This window comes from Mus musculus, chromosome 3, assembly GCF_000001635.26.
Source record: "Mus musculus strain C57BL/6J chromosome 3, GRCm38.p6 C57BL/6J".
Lineage (NCBI taxonomy): Eukaryota > Metazoa > Chordata > Mammalia > Rodentia > Muridae > Mus > Mus musculus.
In genome coordinates, this window is record NC_000069.6 from 40,650,618 (window position 1) to 40,664,141 (window position 13,524).

General features: G+C 44.2%; 1 protein-coding gene across 4 annotated transcripts in view; it reads left to right on the forward strand.

Moving 5' to 3' along the window:
- Intu (inturned planar cell polarity protein) overlaps positions 1-13,524 on the forward strand; it is a 173,486-nt gene that overhangs the window by 119,327 nt on the left and 40,635 nt on the right. For 3 of the 4 annotated variants that reach the window (XM_017319627.1, XM_030252659.1, NM_175515.5), the window contains exon 2: positions 3,089-3,636. In XM_017319627.1, coding sequence (XP_017175116.1) covers positions 3,089-3,636 — 548 coding nt within the window. Of the gene's footprint in view, positions 1-3,088; positions 3,637-10,607; positions 12,690-13,524 lie in introns of those variants that run through there. The other variant, XM_017319628.2, reaches the window with a different exon arrangement.

A 13,524-nucleotide genomic window follows, 5' to 3' on the forward strand; every position in this document is an offset into this window, starting at 1 on the left:
GATCTACTGTCCTCAGTGTGCCAGTGAGGATCCTACTGTCAACAGTGTGCCAGTGAGGATCCTACTGTCCACAGTGTGCCAGTGAGGATCCTACTGTCCACAGTGTGCCAGTGAGGATCCTACTGTCCTCAGTGTGCCAGTGAGGATCTACTGTCCACAGTGTGCCAGTGAGGATCCTACTGTCCACAGGGTGAAAGTGAGGATCTGCTGTCCACAGGGTGCCAGTGAGGATCCTACTGTCCTCAGTGTGCCAGTGAGGATCTACTGTCCACAGTGTGCCAGTGAGGATCCTACTGTCCTCAGTGTGCCAGTGAGGATCTACTGTCCTCAGTGTGCCAGTGAGGATCCTACTGTCAACAGTGTGCCAGTGAGGATCCTACTGTCCACAGTGTGCCAGTGAGGATCCTACTGTCCACAGTGTGCCAGTGAGGATCCTACTGTCCTCAGTGTGCCAGTGAGGATCTACTGTCCACAGTGTGCCAGTGAGGATCCTACTGTCCACAGGGTGAAAGTGAGGATCTGCTGTCCACAGGGTGCCAGTGAGGATCCTACTGTCCACAGAGTACCAGTGAGGATCGTACTGTCCACAGTGTGCCAGTGAGGATCTACTGTCCTCAGTGTGCCAGTGAGGATCCTACTGTCAACAGTGTGCCAGTGAGGATCCTACTGTCCACAGTGTGCCAGTGAGGATCCTACTGTCCACAGGGTGCCAGTGAGGATCCTTCTGTCCACAGAGTACTAGTGAGGACTGTTGATCACTTGTCACCTAGAGGCTTACAGTAGGCACACAGTTATTTGGAATCTCGAGAACAGAGCTTCAGAGTGGTTGAACACTGACTTGTGTGAGGATAGAAGGTGAGAGTGAAGTGGCTGGTGTAAGTGGTTGGTGACCTGTGGTCGGTGATACTGGGCATCTTAAAGGATGCCACATTTGGGGAAGCAGCTAGACCAGTGAAGGGTTAGTTGTGGTGTTCTGAGACACTTGTGCCTTTTTTTTTTAAAGACTCATTTATACACATGAAAATTTTGTGTTAGTAACCAGCTGCGTAGACTAGGGCAGTAATAGGATCATATTTATGGAATTCAGAAATCAGTATTTGACAAAAATTGGAGTTAAGGATCCAGAGTTGGTAATAAACACTTGAGAAAGCAGAGAAAACTTTTCTGTTTGGTTGAACGATTAGAACACAGATTCATAGCCGTTCTCAACCTGTGGCTCATGATCCTTTCACAGGGGGTTTCAAAACATTGAAACCTACAGATATTTGCATTATAATTCAGAACAGTAGCAAAATTACAGTCATGAAGTAACAATGAAAGTAATTTTATGGTTGAGGTGGGGGTTCACCACATGAGGAGCTGCATTAAAAGACCCAGGTATTAGGAAGGTTGAGAACTGCTGGAGTACACCCTGTCCCACCGGAGTGGTCATCTGAAGGCTCTCCCCACATGGGGGCTTCCCGAGGAGACAAGTGTCACTTTACAGGAGGCAGACTGTAACTCCAAATAGGACAGAGTGTGATCAGTTATTATCCAGGATGGATGCTGCTGCTCTTTAGTGCTGTTTCAATAGTTCTAATGGCAATAATTTGGGGTTTTTAATAGCCAGCTTCCCATCTGCCCTCTTCTACGGCCACAGGACGAGTTATGTAAAGTGTTGGCTTTACTTTTCTTACTATTACTGCTAATGAGGAGTTGTACAGAAATTATAGGTTACAGCCAGGCTCATTATGAGCTGTGATTATAGCTGGTTTGGTTCAGCCATGGTTGCAGTTTATGGAAAGATGACGGCTGCTTTTCTGAAAATTGTTATCTGGACAAAGCATGTGATGCTTAGGTTCATTGTAGCCTGAAGCCGCCCTAAGTACCCACCGTGCAATAGGACGTTTTCCACACAGCTGGCTACTATGCATGCGATCACACTTTGAATGGCTAACGTGAGTTCTGAGATATCCAAAGTGAGCTATAACTACACACGGGATGGATTTATGGTATGAGAGCGGGGAGTGGGAGCGATGTGCATGCTTGTGAATGTAGGTGTGCACAGGGGAGGCTAGAGGTTAGTAACAGGATTGGCCTTTATTGTGCTCTACCTTATTTTGTGAGTCAGCATCTTTCACTGAGCCTGGAGCCCACCCTTTGAGCTAGACCTGTGCTACCATGTTGTCGTGTGAGGCACTTACATCTACTCACCCTAGAGGGGAAACCCATGGTAGACTGGACAGTAGTGTGTGGCTTGGTAAATCAATGAGACTTTGTTGGGGTCACTAACAGGAGTTAGGAAGGGGTTAACTACAAGGGGCAGGGACAACTCAAAAGTGTGTCACACCAGCACTGGTGACGCTTGGAAGCCTTAGAGCCCTCGGACAGCTTGTGGGCATTTCCACATGCCCACGTGTCTGCTCTCTGCAGCTGCTGATTAGGGTCTCGCCCTAGCAGCTCCTGCCTTTTCTGTAAAGCTGGCCCTTCTAGAAGTTTCAGGTTTTTACTTCCCCAGACGTGTGGCATTTCCTTTATCTCTGGTGAGAGAGAGATTAGAGGGAACATTTCAGTTCTGGGGGCATGGCTAGCCAGCGTCCTCACTCAGCATGGCTTTCCTGGGGTGCTGCGTGCGGATATGAACCCATGTCTGCCTGGTGCAGCAAGCAGGCTCCCACCTCCGGATGCAGCAAGCATCTTCCCAGCCTCTGACGCAGTCTTGTGGTTGTGGTTTTGCTTTACTTTTGTCTTTTGAGACAGCCTCACTCTGTACCCTGGAACTCACTGTGTAGCCCAGGCTGGCCTTGAATTCATGACAGTCCTCCTGCCTTAGTTTCCCAAGTGCTAGAATTGCAGGTATGAGCCTGAATTGGTTTCTTTTTTTTTTTAATACAGCCCAATATATTATAAAAAAGTTGCTCCCTCCCCCACCCCTTTATTGGTTTCTTTGGTATATTACTCTGCCTGTTTGCTTCCCTCCCCATTCTTTAAAATTCTACACCCCGCCTCCATTTCTGCTGTCAAGGCTGCTGCCCCTCCTACACAGGAAGGTGACGCTGTCTTTCTCACGCTGGATGACCGTTCAGGTGGCCTTTTCTCTCTCCCACAGTGATGTGGAGCCTGAGTGGCTGGACAGTGTGCAGAAGAACGGAGAACTGTTCTACCTGGAGCTGAGTGAGGACGAGGAGGAGAGCCTCCTTCCGGAGACCCAGACAGCGAACCACGTGAACCACGTGAGGTTCAGCGACAAGGAGGTCATCATCGAAGAGGACGATTCCAGAGAGAGGAAGAAGTCCGAGCCCAAGCTCAGGCGCTTCACCAAGATCTTGAAAAGCAAAAGCCTTTTACCCAGGCGTCACCACAAAAAGAGCAGCAGCAACAATGGGCCCGTGTCCATTCTGAAACATCAGTCCTCCCAGAAGACGGGAGTCACCGTGCAGCAGCGGTACAAGGATGTGACCGTCTACATCAACCCCAGAAAGCTGACGGCCATCAAGGCCAGGGAGCAGGTCAAACTCCTGGAAGTACTGGTGGGGATCATCCATCAGACCAAGAGGAGCTGGAAAAGGAGCGCGAAGCAGGCAGACGGAGAGAGGCTCGTGGTGCATGGCCTGTTGCCAGGAGGCTCGGCTATGAAGAGCGGTCAGGTCCTGGTTGGTAAGTGCTGCAGCCAGCTCCCGTCCTTGTTTGCTGAGGTACATGGTTAAGGGCAGAGCCTGTGAGCCATGGGGTAGAAGACAGAAGTTTCAGGCTCCAAGTAAAGTCAGTACTGTGGTGTCCCACATGCCCTGGTCTTAGAAGAAGAGGCTTCCAGGCACCAAGGACACATGCCGCTAGTTCAGACTGGCAAGCAATCCAGTTAATCTTCAAGTCTCGAATAATATAATTTTATTTCATCTTGCTTGTTTGCTACAAGAAGGAAGTAAGTTGATTATACAGTGATCATTGAGGCTGTAACAGCTGTATCCAATAACACGATACAAAATATGTAATTTATGAATAAAAATACTTTTAAATTGCATGTTTGCACTTGAGAACACCAAGTTCTTGGAGTGGCTGTAGACTGTTCCAGTTGACCCTCTCAAGGACAGTGCTTTTATACAGAAGTCCCTTTGTAAAGGCACTTGTCTAAACTATCCCACCAGTTTTGAGCAGAAAAATACAAGTTATTTTGAACATTTTGAGTATTTTTGCATTGTGATTTTAAGCTATGTGACACAATGTATAAGCCAGTTAGCGACTTTATTCTACTTTATAAAGGTAAGAGATAGTCAAATGTGAAAATATATTCTTTCTTGTAGTGATTTATTCATTTGTGTCTGAGCACATGCTAAGTGCCAGGCAGGCAAGTGACAACACAACAGTTCATGTAAAGGAGCTTATGTAAGAGTGGAGGAGGCACATCAGAAACAGGCAGTTCCACAGCGTGACGGCCTCCATGACAGAGCATCACACAGACCACTCTCAGGAGACAGTCTGAAGGGTATCTGTCAGAGCATGGGCTCCAAAATGCATCTCCACATTGGTGTGCAGTGAGATGTGGTCTAGCCAAAGCAGCAGGTGTCCGATCCAGTGGGAGACCCTGTCTCAGGGCAGGAAGGCAGAGGGTGATGGAGGAAGACAGCCAACTCCTTGTTCTGGTCTCTGCGTATACATAGAAACCACACCCACACACTTGTGCATGTCACACACGCATGCTTGTACTCACACTTCTCATGGGAAAAAGGCCACATAAGAAAGGCAGAACGCTGAATTCTGGGGAAAGGATTTGCCTTCCAGTGTTTCCTTTGCCCTGGCGTTGCTCATCTAGCTGGTGCAGCTCCGGGAGCTTTTGTCGTATGAAAGCCTCCTTGCTTAAGGAAGCCAGCAAAGTTACTGACTGCTTGTGAAGTGCATGGCAGTATATAAAGATACAATAGTATACAAAGAAACAATAGTGCCATTCCATCATCATTGCTGTTTCTGCCAGACGTGTGGTCTGGATGCAAGTGCATGTGGAATGGCTTTCCACATACCCAAGGGAGAGCTGCGGATGGGAACGGTTAATGCGGAATGTTCGTGTTGGTATATACAGAATAGAGGAGCGTCAGAAAGGCAGCCCCATGCAGAGACAGTATGTGAGCTCCAAGGGTTGTGCCCTAAAATAAGCCGCTATTCATCGTGACTCAAAACCTTCAGATAGCTTGTGATCACAAGAGAGGGCCAGCTGCCAAGCTATGGTGCGTGATCGGTCCATGTCGTAAGTACACTTCTTTACGTGCCAGACATTCTTTTTAGCTTTGGGGGTGTTTTGTTTTTCAATCTTTAGATTATTTTTTCCTCTACTGTTTTAAAGTATCAATAGTGTTTTGTATGATTTATTGGGTTGGCTTTTGTGTGTGTAGTGTGTGTGTGTATGTGTGTGTTCCCCCTATATACACTTATCTATCATCTCTAATACTGGATGTATAATTTATTTAAAACCTCTTACAAAGTTTCAATTCATTTTATTTTTTTAATAATTTTCAGATTAGTCTCTAAGGCAATGAACTCTTACTAAGTTAGCTTGTCACTCAAACTATGGGGTTCGTTGCATATGTACCCAAGTGCTGGCCTTGATCTCCTGACTCTCCTGCCTCCGCATTCTGAAAGTTAGAATTACAGGCATGTGCCATAAAACCTGGCTCAATTTTTCCTTAACAGATAAAAAGCTATCTTTTTCCAATGCCAGCATTTGATGACTTGAGATTTCTCAAGATCTCAGTTCTATCAATCACAGGCTGTTGGTCTCAGTATTTCAGTATGAGCACAGTTAGGACACTACACAGCTACCGACTATAGCGATATGCCTGTGGACATCTCTCTTTCTGAGTGTGACTTGTCTGCTCACAGCTGTTAGAACTGTGCCTGCTGTTAACAGGACAGTCAGGCCAGTGATGTACATCCTTTTATAACAACAGAGCCCATCCTACGTTTTCTTGCTCATATCTCGGAGACTTGCTGCTCTTGGGGGTGGTGCCAGTTTTGGCTGCTCCCATACATTTCGGTTTCTGAGTATTTCCTTAAAGATTGACAGTCAGCTGAAAGCAGTACCCAGCTGGCATCTTCTTCCCAGAGCAAATAGTTTACTCTCTTCCATACATAGTAGAAGGTGCCTAGTGCCTTGGTGGGGCTTTTTTTCTTCAGTATTTTTCATTTTTGGTCATCATAATTGGATATTTTTCCGGAGACTAAACATGAGTCTATTGGGCCATAGCTACTTGAAGGATGTATTAGTTAGGGTTCTCTAGAGTCACAGAACTTAAGAAATGAGTCTCTGTATGTATATAGTACGTAAAAGGGGAATTTATTGGAATGACTTGCAGGCTGCAGTCCAGCTAATCCAACAAGGGCTGTAAATGAAAAGTGCAAGAATCTAGTAGTTGCTCAGTCCCACAGGCTAGGCATCTCATGCTGGAATCCTGCAGAGTAGGCTCCAGTGCCAGTGTTAGCAAGGCAAGAGCAGGCAGGCAGAGACAAAAGCTTTTCTCCTCCATGCCCTTTTTCAGACTTCCAGCAGAAGGTGTGGCCCAGATTGAAGGTGTGTCTTCACCTGTAGATCTGGATAAAGTTATGTGTCTTCAAAAGGCCATTCTATCTTCCTGTCAAGTTAACTGCTTCAGGATAGTATGGAACATGGTAACGCCAGTGGATTCTATGATCATGGGCCCACTGTCACACTTCTTTGTTTATGAAATGAGTTCCCTGGTCAGAAGCAATTCTGCATGGAATATCATGACCATAGCAAAGGTGTGCTATATCCATAGATGGTGGCTTTATCTGAAGCAGGGAAGGCAAATCCATAACCAGCATAAGTATCTATTCCAGTAAGGATGAAGGGTTGTTCTTTCCATGAAGAAAGTGATCCAATGTATTCAACCTGCCACCAGGTCACTGGCTGATCACCCCAGGGAATGGTACCATATCTGGGTCTCAGTGTTGGTCTCTGCTGTTGGCAGATCTGGCATTCAGCAGCAGCTGTAGCCAGGTCAGCCTTGGTGAGTAGAAGGCCATGCTATTGAACCCATGCTTAACCCCCATCTTTATCATCATGGCCACTTTGTTCATATGGCCTTTGAGCAATGACAGCGATGGCTGGGGAAAGAAGCTTACTGTCCACAGAACGGTTCATCTTATCCACTTGATTATTGATGTCATGTTTTTGATGAGCATTTGCCCGGGACACAAGTATCTTTACGTTCTTCATCCGTTTGGAGAGCTCGCTCCTACCCAGATGTCTTTCTCACCAATATTCCTATTATCTTTTCAAGCCCCTGACCATTCAGCCAATCAATTGGCTACAGCCCAGGAATCAATGAGAAGCTGCATATCTGGCCATTTCCCCTGCCGAGCAAACTGCAATACTGTGTGTACTGCCTGAAGCTCTTTCCACTGTGAACATTTCCCTTTGCCATTGTGTTTCAGGGTTGTGACAGGAAGGGGTTGTAATGCTGCAGCTGTCCACTTCTGCCTGCATAACGTATAGAAATATCAATAAACCAGGCCCTAGTCTTCTCTTCCTCAGTCAACCGATCATAAGGAACACCCCATGAGGCTATAGGTACACACTTGGCAGAAGATGGCACTGTAATTGTAGCAGAAGTGGAAACCATAGGCATTTGGGGAACTTCTTCATGTATCTTGCCTGTGCCTTCAGGACCTGCTCCTGATCAAGTATACACCACTTCTCTGTGAAACTTCATAAACCAGACCTCCATCTTCTGCATTGCTCTCAACATTCATATCTCCCAAGTTCCTCGAGGGCATCCCACTGAGATCACGACACTCAATGGTTCTTCTAGCCCATAGTTCCAAAGTTCTTCCTTGATGCTTCTAAAAACATCGTCAGGTCTGTCACAGCAATACCCCATGATACTAGTACCAACTTATTATAGTTAGGGTTTCTATTTGCTTTGATGAAACACTATGACCAAAAGCAAATTGGGGAAGAAAAGGTTTATTCAGCTTACACTTCCACATTGTCACCCATCTTTGAAGGAAGTCAAACAGGGCTGTGACCTGGAAGCAGGAGGTGATACAGAAACCATGGAGGGATGCTGTTTACTGTGGTGCATCACCATGGTTTGTTCACCTGCTCTCTCTTATAGAACCCAGGAATGGCACCACCCACCATTGATGGCCAGCCCTCTCCCATTGATCACTGAGCTGGATCATATAGGCTCGTTTCCTCAACTGAGGCTCCTACCTCTCTGCTGTCTCTAGCTTGTTTCAAAAAAAGCAGCTCATACGAAGGGGATGAAGCAGGAGGAGTGTGGAGCATTGATGCTGTTCTCATGGACTTGTAGGTGTTGGAGAACTCACCCAGGTAGTGGTCAGTCATGTGTAGCTTGATTTCCACCTGGATGAAAGTCTTGCTGTTGTACACACCCACATCATACTGCCACCATCCTGAGCAGGATGAGCAAGTCCTTCAAGTGGGTCTTCACCACTTGGGGCTCCTTCATCAGTGGTGCCTCCTTCTTGACTTTTCTCAGGTGTTTGAGTAGTGAGTGCTGCTTCCAATACAAGGTATGATTCAGGTCCTGCCTCTGGTGGGTGCTGTCCAACCGTACCAGCTGCTCGGTGCTGTCCAACCGTACCAGCTACTCATAGGATGTTTTCTCCTTGTTCTACTTCTACCATCCTGCTGGCTGCTGGGTCAAGGGTAGATAACTGGATTTTTTTTTTTTTAAGATTAAGAAGGAAGAAGGAAATCATACATTATCTAGTTAACTATAAATAATGTTTATCTTTTCATTGCTTGTTTGTTTATTTGGGGTTTTTTTTTTAGAAACTATTTCACAATATAGTCCACAGGTTGGTCTCAAGCTTTTGATTTTCTTGCCTCTGCCTTTCAAGTGTTGGGATTATATACACCATCAATCCCAGGTCGTATGTTATTTCTCCAGATTACCCATCTGCAGACTATTTCTGATAAAGAATGAAGATTTTAATTCCATGCTATTTTGTATAGTTTCTTACATCCTCAAATATAGATTTATTTTTTTTTACATAATGTGTTTTTTTTTTACATTTTCCTTTAAAATGTTTGAAGATGTGTGCTCACTTTTCAGAAATGTTTTTTGAGGCATTACATCCATTCTTAAGTGTACATTGACCGTTTCTATGTGTGTGTTGTCCTGTTTAACAGCCTCCGTGGATCAAAAATCAACATTTTCAGGACCCAGAAGGCTCTGCTACATATCCACAATCAATCAGCAAGCAACCTTGAGCCTTCTTCAAACAGAATTGCTTTAGCTTATTAGTCAACTTTGTGTGAATGGGAGTAACTGTGTGCATGTGTGTGTGTGTACATATGTGTATAATCTCCTCTCTCTCTCTCTCTCTCTCTCTCTCTCTCTCTCTCTATATATATATATATATATATATATATACACACACATATGTGTATATATATGTGTGTATATATATATGTACATATATATGTGTGTGTGTATATATATATATATACATATACATATATATATAATCTTTTCTTCAACTCAAACTATGTCTATGAGAAATATTCCTATTGGGCTAGGGAGGGGACTTAGTGACTAAAGCTCCTGCTGCATGAGGTCCTGTGTTCAGATCCCCAGCACCCATGTAAACCCAGATGCAGCAGTATGCATGGGCAATCTTAGTGCTCATGTGCAAAGAAGGGGTGCGGTGAGATGGAATCCCTGGAAGCTCATGGGCCAGGGCTGAACAAGAGGCCCTGTCTCAAGCAATGCAGAAGGCTGGGACCAATACCCAGATGTTGTCCTGTGGCCTTCATGTTTATACTGTGGCTTTGTATGCTACCCCCCTACTCCCCCTTCCCGCACACACACAAAGATGTCATTTTTAAAAGGAGAGAAAAGGGAAGTTCCATGTGGCTGCTATATAGACTTGTGTTGTTTCTTCAGTTTAGTTCTGGGGTTTCCTTGAGACAGTTCTCTTGTGTAGCTCAAGCTAACCTAGAATTCACTCTATAGCACAGGCTAATCTCAAACCTACAATCCCCCTGCCCTCAAGTGCTGTGATTACAGGCATGTCCACCATGCTTGGCTAATAGTCTATCTTATATAGACCATTTTTTCATTCCATTATTGTTGTTGAACTTTTTTTTTTTTTACAAATAAAATATTTGAAATGCGTTTTTAAAAGATGTTTTTTTTTTTATGAACACCTAATATATTGTTCTCTGTGCATTTCTACTTCTTTTTCGGGATACATTTTCATTTCCCTGTTTGTATTCCTTGTGCCTTCCTGATTTCCTCACGGACAGTGTCTCTGCCAGAGCCCTCCTTCTCATGCTTTTCTGCTGTCAGAAGGACGCTGGAACTCAGGGTTTGTTGGAAGGACAGAATTTCAGAGCTTCTTCTCTGGGAAGCCGCTGGGCAGTTATTTCCTTCTGCAGAAGTGAACAGAGGCATCACAAGTAACTACTTAGGGCCAAATTGCTCATCACCGATAGACCTGGGTCCGTGTGTTCTAATTCTCACTCAAGACTCTGACCTGCTGTGTGGGTTACTTCAGTAGATAGAGACAGACCAAAGGATTTATTTCACATTGATGGGAAAATAAAAAGAAGAGAAAAAGAAATTATTTATTTACTCTATTCAAAATATAATTTAGATATAAGTATCACTCTGCAGCAGTGTATAACTTAACCCAATCAATTCATTTTTCGATGTTTATTCAGAAAAACCATCCAGAACAGATAGGCAAATTAGAGTTGGCAGGTCACATCAGGCTTACTACCAGGGTTTATATAGCCTGTCTAAAGGGCTTAAATAATTTATAGCATAGGAAAAGTATTTAGAACCGAAGTAAAATATTATTGTACACAGCCCCCACCTGTTTATCTGTTGTCTTGCCGAGTTCAAGATGGACCTGGTGGGGAGAGCTGAGCACTTGAACAAGGCATTTATCCACCAAAGCATGAAGTTTCTGGGTGATCCTTAACAGAAAAGGTTTGCTAAGCACAGATCAAAATGGGAAATAAAAGAGGACGGAGGGAGTTGGGGGCATGAACACCTGAGTTCAAATATCCAGTATCCACATTTGTGTGTGTGTGTGTGTGTGTATGTGTGTGTGTCCAGGAGTGATCCCACATCCACTTATAACCCCATTGTTATGGGACAGAGACAGGAGGATCTAAGGGGTTTGCTGGTTCCAGGTGCAGTAAAAAGAGGAACAAGGAACTATGGCAGAGAGAGATCGGGCAGGACATCTGATTCCTTCCCCTGTCCTCTTGTTCACATGGATACACAGACCAACATACATGTGTGGATATAGGACACACACACAAATGGAGGAAGAAAAACTATGAGCATAAAACAGTTTATCCAGACATTTACAAATCAGTGTCTTAAGTATTTAAAGTATTATAAAATGTCAAACGAGTGTATGGATATTTACATTATAAGTTATGTCATTTGACCAATAAGATTACGATTCTATAAACTTGTACCAGCACAAACATTTCTGCTACCTGAGAGGCCTAAAAGAATAAAAATGATTTATTCTTCACTCTGGTGAACATAGCAAGGACTAGACTTAGTGTTCAGAAGTAGTCGTAGCTGTAGTACTGAGCGGTTTCTGAGCATTTATGCAGTATTCTCCTAGCCTACTGTGTAGTAGAGTTGTGCACTGACAGACCACAGATTTCATGCAAGCATCTTCTCAGTTTTCCACACTGGAGGCTTTCTTTTTAACATTTTATATGTGTGTCCTTGTCACTGTACAGTAAGCAGGCTTGACCTGTGCTCAAGACAGACATTTTCTCTGACGTTGACGCTGTTCACTGTACAGATATTCTTGAAGAGACAGCAGAGAGTGGACCCAGCGCCTTGGTTCATAAGACATGCAGAAACCTGAGCAACCTATGGAAATGCATGTGCCATGTGTTTACACACATGCATGCCAACTACTCTCGCTCAGAGAGTAGACAGTTGGTCTTCCTTAAACCTTTCCTTGATTCTCTACTGCAGTGGTTTAGAACAAGATGTGCCTTATATAGTTTGAAGTTATGAGAAAGTACCCTAGATATATTCATGTTAACACAGCTCACCATGGTTTTGATAGTGCTTTTTAATTATGTTCTTATAAACCGAAGGACCCAGGAAAAGAGCTAGACCCTTGGCTGAAGAGTCTACAAGGCCCAAGGCCTAGCGATTGGTTAGAACTTCATAACTGAGCTGATTTGGGGTGTTGCAGATGCAGCCTGTCTGTTTATAAAACCTTATTAGGGTTTTATTGCTCTAAAGAGACACCATGACCAAGGCAACTCTTATAAAGGAAAACATTTCATTGGGGCTGGCTTACAGTTTCAGAGGTTCAGTCTGTTATCATCATGTTGGCAAGCATGGCATCATCCAGGCAGACTTGTTGCTGGAGAAGGAGCTGAGAGTCTACATCTTGATATATGGCAGCCAGCAGGAGGGTCTCTTTCACACTGGGTGGACCTTGAGCATAGGAGCTCAAAGCCCACCCTCACAATGACACACTTCCTCCAACAAGGACACACCTCTTAATGGTGTCACTCCCTGTGGTCCAAGCATTAAACACATGAGACTATGAGTGTCATTTGTTTACGATACACAGACCTAAGTTATCTTAGACTGTCATTAGCCCTGGTCATCCCCCACCCCATGTCTGTCTTTCAGGCTCGCATGACTTCCCACTTAAATCCTTTTGACAATCAGGTAAGACTTTTGAAATATATTCTTAACAAAGCATGAACTTCTACCAACCCCACAGTTCAGACTATTCCCAGAAAGACATCTGATACTTACAGAAGTTTCCCATGGTGTGCTAGCCCACCTACCTGGGATCCTCACCATTCAATGTGGCATCTGTGCTGATTTACAAATTCCTTTTATTCTGGGTCGTGTAACCATTTCCACAGGAGAACATGTTTGAGGCTCCCCAAATCTCTGTTCCCTGGGCTCTGATCACTCATTTAACTCAAGAATATGTTGACTCTTACTCTCTTACTGTTCCTACTCTCATTTGGGTGAGAGCTGTGTTTTGAGTCAATAGTTTGAAAGTAAAGTTTCATCTTAGAAGTGATCTTGATTTTGAAATGGGATAAATACAAGCATTTGGAGAACAGTCACGGGAAAGAAGATTTTGATTGGCATGTGCTGGCCGTGTTGATACTGTCAGAAGCTGTTGTGTGAACACCAGAGAGTGATGGCAGCAAGCATCACAGTGCATAGAGATGTACCACATGGACTTAATTAAAATTTCAGCTGGATTTTTTTTTAATTATGGAAGTGAGGGTCTCTTCCACACTTTTTTTCCAAATTATTAAGTAGTTAGATTTAATTTTGTTAATTTCAATACTTAACAAAATTTCCATTTGTCCTTTAGGTTCACATAACTCGCCCAGTTATCCCAAGACTAGACGTATTCATATCTTTAAATATTCATGGGTTGCAGTGAGTTCTGGTGCAGTGTTGGGCAGCACAATAGATGAGTTGGGAGATTGGCTGTGTTGCTAATGTTTGGTCTAACCTTGGATAAGTCCCCGAATGC